The 10,000-nt window shown below is 54.5% G+C and overlaps 1 protein-coding gene across 1 annotated transcript; it reads left to right on the forward strand.

Moving 5' to 3' along the window:
- The first annotated feature begins 5,918 nt into the window (after window positions 1-5,918).
- On the forward strand, window positions 5,919-8,435 carry LOC122296760. Its single transcript, XM_043106553.1, has one exon. The coding sequence runs from the start codon at window positions 5,919-5,921 to the stop codon at window positions 8,433-8,435; it is 2,517 nt and encodes an 838-aa protein (XP_042962487.1).
- The last annotated feature ends 1,565 nt before the right edge of the window (window positions 8,436-10,000 follow it).

Consider the following 10,000-nt stretch of genomic DNA (forward strand, 5'->3'; position numbering starts at 1 on the left):
ACAAGCCCATGCGTGGCACGAAGTGCCACCATATCCTTCCCTAGAGCACAAGCTTGTTGCTAGAGAGCAAACGAGAACGTAAGAATCACCCCCACGTTAACGAGCCCAAAAAATTTCGTTTAGTGGCACCCAAGTTCAACCCATGGAAGCAAGGTCGACATCATCCGAATACCACCAAGAGCAACAATGTGCGTAGCACTGGGTGCCATAACACCATCCGCCGTGCACAGTCATGTTGCCAAGGAAGCACCCTAACGAATAGGCCCAACCGCCATGGGGTCAACTAGAGCACCGGGGGGCTCGAAAACGTGAGAAAGCCCCTAGCATCAACGATTGCCCCCCATCAACAAGCCCATGCGTGGCACGAAGTGCCACCATATCCTTCCCTAGAGCACAAGCTTGTTGCTAGAGAGCAAACGAGAACGTAAGAAACACCCCCCACGTTAACGAGCCCAAAAAATTTCGTTTGTTGGCGTCCAAGTTCAACCCATGGAAGCAAGGCCGACATCATCCGAATGCCACCAAGAGCAACCGTGTGCGTAGCACTGGGTGCCATAACACCATCCGCCGTGCACAGTCATGTTGCCAAGGAAGCACCCTAACGAATAGGCCCAACCGCCATGGGGTCAACTAGAGCACCGGGGGGTTCAAAAACGTGAGAACATAAGAATCACCCCCACGTTAACAAGCCCAAAAATTTTCGTTTGGTGTGCATCCCGGTTCAACCCATGGAAGCAAGGTCGACATCATCCGAATACCACCAAGAGCAACCGTGTGCGTAGCACTGGGTGCCATAACACCATCCGCCGTGCACAGTCATGTTGCCAAGGAAGCACCCTAACGAATAGGCCCAACCGCCATGGGGTCAACTAGAGCACCGGGGGGCTCGAAAACGTGAGAAAGCCCCTAGCATCAACGATTGGCCCCCATCAACAAGCCCATGCGTGGCACGTAGTGCCACCATATCCTTCCCTAGAGCACAAGCTTGTTGCTAGAGGGCAAACGAGAACGTAAGAATCACCCCCACGTTAACGAGCCCAAAAAATTTCGTTTGGTGGGGCTCGACAATGTGAGAAAGCCCCCAACATCAACGGTTGCCCCCCACCAACAAGCCCATGCGTGGCACGTAGTGCCACCATAATCCTTCCCTAGAGCACAAGCTTGTTGCTAGAGAGCAAACGAGAACGTAAGAATCTCCCCCACATTAACGAGCCCAAAAAATTTCGTCCCGACGTTTTTGGTGGGGCTCGACAACGTGAGAAAGCCCCCAACATCAACGATTGCCCCCATCAACAAGCCCATGCGTGGCACGTAGTGCCACCATATCCATCCCTAGAGCACAAGCTTGTTGTTAGAAAGCAAACGAGAACGTAAGAATCACCCCCACGTTAACAAGCCCAAAAAATTTCGTCGGGACGTTTTTGGCCGCCGGCGGCCACCACCAACCACCGCGGCCGCCGGCGGTGGAGACGAGTCCCCCCGCCGGTGGCATGGGGGGGGTGGGCACTCGCCTTTTCCATGGGCGCGAGGGGCATGCCCATGTGAGGGGGGCATCATGGACAGCCCTCCTGGCTGCCCATGTTGGGGCCTTGCATGCCCCCCCTAAAGAGCATTTAGAGCCATATCCCAACTGGCAGGAGGAAACATCAATTTTCCGAGCAAACATAAAGGCTTTTTTTATTGAAATACTTCGAATTTGAATGAGATTTTTTGCAGGCATGCTTAGATAAATCATATCTTGAAGTAGGAACAAGCCTTACAATTTTTTGACGTCGGGATTTTTTTTAAAAATTTTTTAGGTTTAAAAATACCGAAAAATCAAAAAAAATTGAAAATGTTCCATTAATGGTAGGTGATTCTTGGAACACATCCCAAATATATTGGAATGAATTTAGGAAACCAATTTGGGTGGTTTCGATCGTCCAAAAGCACGGGAAAAGTGTTTGCCCCCGTGCATGTCAGCGGCAGTGTCAGCGCATGGCCCGTGGGGTTGTCAGGGTCAGGGGGAGGGTCAAGTGGCTGTCAGGGCATGCCATGGTGCCCGTGTGTGGGGGGAACTTAGCCAGCCTCGACACCATGTGCATGCGTGGGCTTGCCACGGTGCCCGTGTGTGGGGGGAACTTAGCCAGCCTCGACACCATGTGCATGCGTGGGCTTGCCACGGTGCCCGTGTGTGGGGGGAACTTAGCCAGCCTCGACACCATGTGCATGCGTGGGCTTGCCACGGTCCCGTCAGTGGGGGGGAACTTAGCCAGCCTCGACACCATGTGCATGCGTGGGCTTGCCACGGTGCCCGTCAGTCGGGGGGAACTTAGCCACCCTCGACACCATGTGCATGCGTGGGCTTGCCACGGTGCCCGTCAGTGGGGGGGAACTTAGCCAGCCTCGACACCATGTGCATGCGTGGGCTTGCCACGGTGCCCGTCAGTCGGGGGGAACTTAGCCAGCCTCGACACCATGTGCATGCGTGGGCTTGCCACTGTGCCCGTCAGTGGGGGGGAACTTAGCCAGCCTCGACACCATGTGCATGCGTGGGCTTGCCACGGTGCCCGTCAGTGGGGGGGAACTTAGCCAGCCTCGACCCCATGTGCATGCGGGGGCTTGCCACGGTGCCCGTCAGTGGGGGGGAACTTAGCCAGCCTCGACACCATGTGCATGCGTGGGCTTGCCACGGTGCCCGTCAGTGGGGGGAACTTAGCCAGCCTCGACCCCATGTGCATGCGGGGGCTTGCCACGGTGCCCGTCTGTGGGGGGGAACTTAGCCAGCCTCGACCCCATGTGCATGCGGGGGCTTTGTAAGGAGCCCTTGTATGGCCCAACTAAAAACCGGCCACCTTGCCTTGACAAGCCACGAAGGACTCCAAGGTTGAAGCCATGACACGGCCATTGACAAGGCGCTTGACGACCCTGCAGCAGCCCACAAGCATGCCACGGTCCTGACCATGGCACGCCCAAGACGCCCCACAAGGCTGGTGAACAGGCCAGCTGCATGCACAGCACGCAGCCCATGCGCTGGACCAGCAGCAGCACACCACGCACAGGCCCTGCCCGCGCGCGCGCGGCCAGCGCGCACAGGCCCTGCGCGCGCGCGGCCAGCACTCGCACAGGCCAAGCCAGCGCGCGCGCGGCCAGCGCGCACAGGCCCTGCGCGCGCGCGCGCGGCCAGCACGCGCACAGGCCAAGCCAGCGCGCGCGCGGCCAGCGCGCACAGGCCTGCCCAGCGCGCGCGCAGCGGCCAGCGCACCCAGGCCATGCAGCGCGCGCGCGGCCAGCACGCACAGGCCCTGCCCAGCGCGCGCGCGGCCAGCGCGCACAGGCCATGCAGCGCGCGCGGCCAGTGCGCACAGCAAGCCATGCCCAGCGCGCGCGGCCAGCATGTGGAGGCCAGGTGCACGCCCAGGGCCATACCAAGCCACGTGCACGACCAGGCCATGCCATCCACACCACTCCAGCCAAGCCGCACAGCACAAGGACCTTGCCTCACAGCACAAGGACCTTGCCACCAAGGCACCAAGGCAGCAACGGCGTGCACCCCGTGCGGTGTGCACGCCATCATGCTCCGAGTTTGGTCAAGTCCTCATCGTCGGTAGCCTCGCGTAGGAAATCGTGGAATGGCGATGTGGTTTGGGGGGGAGGGACGAATCGAAGCGACACAGGGCTGAATCTCAGTGGATCGTGGCAGCAAGGCCACTCTGCCACTTACAATACTGTCAAAACCCCAAGGCAGGAGGCCACGGGCCATGCCTTGACCAGCACCAGCCCATGCCAGGACAGCACGCCAGCAGCACTGTTGGCGTCGCTTGATTGCCCACAGACCGTGCCCTTGGTGAATGCTAGACCACGGTCACCCTCCATCAGGCAGCGAACAGTCGGCGCGCGCACGCAAGCGAGGTTGTCACACCACACTCAGCGCACGGCTAGACTGCACGCACGCCTAGTGCGCGTGCGCAGCGGGCACGCATGGGCTATGCGCGCACACCGCGTGCATGCATGGGCTGTGCGTAGGCACAAGGCCCATGCATGGCCTAGGCACCCGCGCAGCGCACGCTTGCACATCCATCTTGGAATTGACGGTGCGGCTACCCAGCAGGCCCACGCATGCTGGCATGCCGCTCAACGCCCTGGCCTTGGCCAGGGCCTTGCTGCTCAACGCCTTGGTCTTGACCAGGGCCATGCTGATCAACACCCTAGCTTTGGCCAGGGTCTTGCTGACCAACGCCCAGGCACCACAGCCTGGGCCATGCAGACCAACGCCCAGGCCCCACTGGCCTGGGCCATGCAGCAGCCTGCCATGCTTAAGCCAACCACGGTCCAACCCAGCGACTCATCAATGGTGCCCAGCCCACACAACCTGGGCCACACATGCAAGGACCATGGACCAGCCAAGGCTAGCCCGGCAGGCCAATCTGAAGACCCACGCATGCAAGCATGAAGCCTATGCTGTGAGTCATCCTGGCCACCCATGGGCCACTGACAGCATGAGGCCTTAACCAGGAGGCGTGGGCCCGAAACCATTTTCTCTTTGTAATCATTTTAATTGCTTTCTAGTATAAGTGAGGCAATAGGCTATCACTTAGTTTTATCTTTGAACATTTGGACGAATTTGGCTTGTAAGCCCCCATAGACACATTGGTGCTTTGTCACTTAGGCTCCATTGGGTGCAATCCGTGAATCCCAAAGGAGAAGGCTCACCCTGTGCAATTCGTGAATCAGGGTAACCCACTCATTTCATTGTTTTCCTTTGATTAATGCATTGTTGAGGTATTTCAGCATTTTGGATTGTGTTTATTGCATTACATTCGCATTTGCTTGCTGAGTATTTTGAACCGTTCGAGTGGGGCATCGCTTAAGTCAGCCAAGAGTTGCCATTGAAGGGCATCTGGTCTGCACCAGGCCACCCTGGTCGAATCTGGGGCAAGGTCAGGGACAAGCTGACAGTTACCACCCACCAGCCAAGCCACTCGCCCAGCCCTTGCCACCTGTCTAGCCACAACCGCTCCCTACAAAGTAGGGGAGTAACCAACCATCCCTTAAACCGCTCAGCCATCACCCACTCGGCCAACCCACTTAAACCACCCTTAGCCACGTGTGCCTCATCATCAGAAGACACCTGTGTGAGACTTGGTCAGCCCCCCAAGCAAGTGACACCTGTCCTTGACTTGGTCAGCCACTATCAGGAGACACCTGGTGCCTGACTGGGTCAGCCCACCAGCAGGAGCCACGTGTGCCTGACTTGGTCAGCCAGCCACTTAACCACCTGATCCCACTCACAACCGTTTTTGACGATTCAGCTCCTGCACATGCATGCATGCACGCCCAGTCACTAGAATCTCGCCCACCATCAGCCATTGATCAACCATACGAACTCAGCCAACACCACCCATAACCATCACGGTCAAGCAAGTGGCAGCCCACATCGGTCATTGAGGAGCAAGAAGGGGCGCGGCAGCTTGGTGTCTAGGATCTCGACCGAGGACCCTATCACCAATTTGGTGCTTTCATTGAGAGCAGCCACGTGCTTGAAGGTTCAAGAGAGGTTCTCACTTCTCTATCGAGGTAGGCAACCCATCACTTGTTTTTGTGAGTTTGGTTGGGGGATCCACGGAGGATCCCGACGTTGCTGCAATTTTTATTCCTGTTGTTATTGTTGCATTGTGAAGTTTGGGGGTTGTGGTAGAGGAAGGAGTAGATAGGTTTGGAGCGGTTGCCACGCTAGAACGTGAGCAACCCAAGGTTGGACTCATTTTGTGGTTGGGGTCGGTCACCCTCGAAGGTGAAGGACCCACGGTTGGAACCACGAGCCTCCACCATCAGCCCGTTTTTCACCCCTTTTTACCAACAGTTTGCAAGCCTAAACCATCTGTGAGGGTCAGTTTGCAAGCCACTCAGCCGTGATATAGTAGCAAGAGTGAATCAACATGCAAGAGAGGCAGTCTGTAGAGGAGCCCACGGGCATTTCCAATAGAGCCCGGCTAGAAGTTCTAGAGGATCACACCAACAAGATTACTTCAATTCTTGATGGTGTCACCAACAACTTAGCCGAGCTGCGTGTGGCCATGGAGACCTCTAACAAGGATAACCAGAGGGCCATGGAGAACATAAGAAGAGAGACGAACACCACATTGGAGCGGCTAGAGAGGAGACTAGCCGAGAACCGTCCTGGGACACCACCTCATGGGGGCGATGCATATGCTGAGGGACTGGAAGCCAGTGTAACCGAGTCCATGCATGCGTCGCCAAGGCAAGGTTGGAGGCATGGTGGCCGTGTAGAGAACCGCCAAGGTTACCATGAGAGGTGGATTCCGAATGCTGCTTTTGAGAGGGAGGACCCATTGGCTGGCTATCGGGCTAGGAGCCCTAGTGTTCACCATGAGCACCAGGAATTTGAGCACGAGCAAGGCTATGAGGAGCCTTACCAACATGAACAACCCGGACCATGGAGAAGACAGCATGGTCGTGGCTACCATGGGCCACAATTTGAGAGGGACGACTATGAAGATAGAAGAGGAAACCGATATCAGGATTGGGGACCCAGGCGCCCTAAGGTCGACTTCCCAAAGTATAGCGGTGGTGACCCCTATGAGTGGTTGGACAAGGTCCATCACTACTTTCTGACGTATGACATCCCACGCCATGAGAGGGTGTCCATAGCCTGCTTTTACCTTGAAGGCAAGGCTGGAAAATGGTGGCGTTGGATAAGGGACCAGTACGACAAGGATCATATGAGGCTGGGCTGGACAGCCTTTGAGAAGGAGCTCCTCAGTCAGTTCGGGCCATCACCAGTTGTCAATCACCATGGGCAGCTGGCCAAGCTAAGGCAAGAGGGCAAGGTCCAGCACTATATAGAGGAGTTCAGACAGCTACAGATCATGGTTAGGGGCTGGTCGGAGGAAGCCTTGATAGGCACATTCATTGATGGTTTGAGACCTTGGCTTGCCAAGGAGATCAAACTTAGACAACCCACAAGGCTACCCGAGGTGATGAAGATGGCTGAAATTCTTGAGGAGAGCCATTCTAGTGAGCGGCGCCCAACCAAAGACATGGGGAGCAAGTCTTTCAAGACTGTGCAAACCAAGGTCTCTTGGAAGGGAAGGGACACATCAGCCACCACCTCCAAACCGAGACCGGAGATCAAGAAGCTATCCAGTGAAGAGGTGCAAGAGCGCATCAAGAAGGGGCTGTGTTTTAAGTGCGGAGACAAATGGAGCCCCGGTCACAAGTGCAAGGCAGCTCAGGCCTTGTTTATGTTTGAGGACGAGTCAAGTGATGATGAGTCTGAAAGCAGCCAAGAGGAACCCAGCCAAGAGGAGGAAACCGAGGAAACCGAATCTGGTGGCACACCAGAGGAGGCTGAGCTATCATTGAATGCCATGGCTGGCATTTCTAAACCCACGTCCATGAGGTTGATGGCATGGGTGGGCAAGCATGAAGTGACTTTGCTAGTGGATAGCGGCTCCACACACAACTTCATTAATTCCAGCATTGTGGGCAAGGTTGGACTTAAGCCGAGCCCTATTCCCCCATTTGAAGTGAAGGTGGCAAGTGGAGAAAAGCTGCAATGTGAGGCCCTCATCCGTGAAGTGAAGATGAATGTTCAGGGGGTCCGTATTATGGCAGACTTGCATGTGCTGCCCTTGGTCGGCCTTGACTTAGTCTTGGGGAATGCTTGGCTGAAGAGCCTTGGCAGGGTTGTCCATGACTATCACAACATGACCATGGAGTTTAAACTTGGCTCCAAGAAGCGACTGTGGACAGCCATTGCCAGTAAGGAGATCAAGTCATGCGAGGCCATTATGTTTGAGAAACTTTGCAAAGGCGGGGCACATTGCTTCGCCATCGTGGTGGCCAAAGAGGATGTAATGAGACAAGTCGAGAACAAGGGTCAGGAGGGCACCCATGATGATTTAGAGCTACTGCCCGAGGAAGTCAAGCCTGTCTTAGCAGCCCACAAGGGGGTTCTCGAGGTGCCCACTGCACTTCCACCTCCTAGAGAGTTTGATCACAGAATTCGACTAGTGGATGAAACCAAGCCGATCAACGTGCCACCCTATAGATATGCCCACTTTCAGAAGGGAGAGATTGAACGGCAGGTGGATGAGATGCTGAAGAGTGGCCTAATCCGCCCTAGTACCAGTCCCTTTTCTTCACCAGTGCTGTTGGTGAGGAAGAAGGATGGCACATGGAGGTTCTGTACGGACTATAGGGCCTTGAATGAAGCCACGGTCAAGGACAGATTTCCCATCCCCACTGTCGATGAGATGTTAGATGAGCTGCATGGGGCTACGGTGTTCTCAAAGTTAGATCTAAGGGCCGGCTACCATCAGATTCGAATGAATGAGGAAGACATCCATAAGACAGCCTTTAGGACTCACTCAGGCCATTATGAATACCTAGTGATGCCTTTCGGTTTGTGCAATGCTCCATCAACGTTTTAGGCTGCAATGAATAGCATCTTCAAGCCACTACTTCGGAAGTTTGTGCTTGTCTTCTTCGATGACATTTTGGTCTATTCTAGGACCATCGAAGAGCATAAGCAACACTTGGAGAAGGTGCTAACAATTCTGGAGGAGCATCATTTCTTTATCAAAGCCACCAAGTGTGCCTTCATGGAGAAGGAGTTGGAGTACTTAGGCCACTTTATCTCAGGAGATGGTGTCAAAGTTGATCACAGAAAGATAGAGGCCATGGTGGATTGGCCTCTACCCAAGGACATCTCAGCCTTGAGAGGATTTCTGGGGCTCACGGGTTATTACAGGAGGTTTGTCAAAGGCTATGGGCTAATAGCCAAGCCACTCACAGCAATGCTCAAGAAGGACAGTTTCGAGTGGACAACCGAGGCTAGGGAAGCCTTTGAAGAACTGAAGCGAGCCATGACCAAGACACCTGTGTTGGCACTTCCCAATTTTGAGAGATCGTTTGAAGTTTATACAGATGCAAGCGGTGAAGGCATCGGGGCTGTGTTGGTCCAAGACCGAAGGCCTTTGGCCTTCATTTCCAAGGCACTCGGGCCTATGAAGAAAGCATGGAGTACCTATGCCCGAGAGCTATTGGCAGTGGTGCATGCTGTCAAGGTGTGGCGCCCATACCTCTTGGGGCGCAAGTTTACCATCATCACAGACCAGCAGGCCTTAAGGCATCTATTGCAACAGAAAATTGTCACCCCGGAACAACAGAAGTTCCTTGTCAAGTTGCTAGGCTTTGAGTATGACATAGTCTATCAACCGGGCAAGGAAAATAAGGTGGCTGATGCCTTAAGCCGCAGGGAGGGCAGCCAACTACTTAAGGTAGTGGGAGATGATGAGGAGTCATCAAACTTGGCACTAAGCGGGGCAGAATGGCGAGTATGGGACAAGATCAGAGAGGCTACCAGATTGGATGCAAGGGCACTTGAGATCATTGAGCTCTTGGATGCCCAAGGGCAAGGGGTTGTAAACTACAAAGTGAGAGATGGTCTGATCTTCTACAAGAACTATGTTTATGTGCCGAACGTTCCCAATCTCAGGGATGAGATTCTAAATCATTTCCATAACAGCAAGGAAGGTGGTCATTCTGGATGGTTGAGAACATACATCCGATTGAAGCATTTCTTCCATTGGGAGGGAATCAAGGGTGATGTCAAGAGACTTGTGGCCAGCTGTGACATCTGTCAGAAGGCCAAGTATGACACTAGGCCAGCAGCGGGACTTCTCCAACCATTGCCAATTCCAAACAGAATTTGGGAGGACTTGGCCATGGATTTCATAGAGGGACTACCCATTAGTGCAGGGCATGAAGTGATTCTGGTGGTAGTAGACCGACTAAGCAAGTATGCCCACTTTATCCCTCTATATCACCCTTATACAGCCAAGTCAGTGGCTAAAGCCTTTGTCAACAACATTACTAAGCTGCATGGGTTTCCAAGGACCATAGTATCAGATCGGGACAGGGTCTTTATGAGTTCATTTTGGAGGCAACTATTTGAATTGCAAGGCAGCAAGCTTAAGACGAGTTCCTCCTATCA

The sequence above is a fragment of the Carya illinoinensis genome, chromosome 15, assembly GCF_018687715.1.
Source record: "Carya illinoinensis cultivar Pawnee chromosome 15, C.illinoinensisPawnee_v1, whole genome shotgun sequence".
In the NCBI taxonomy this organism is placed as follows: domain Eukaryota; kingdom Viridiplantae; phylum Streptophyta; class Magnoliopsida; order Fagales; family Juglandaceae; genus Carya; species Carya illinoinensis.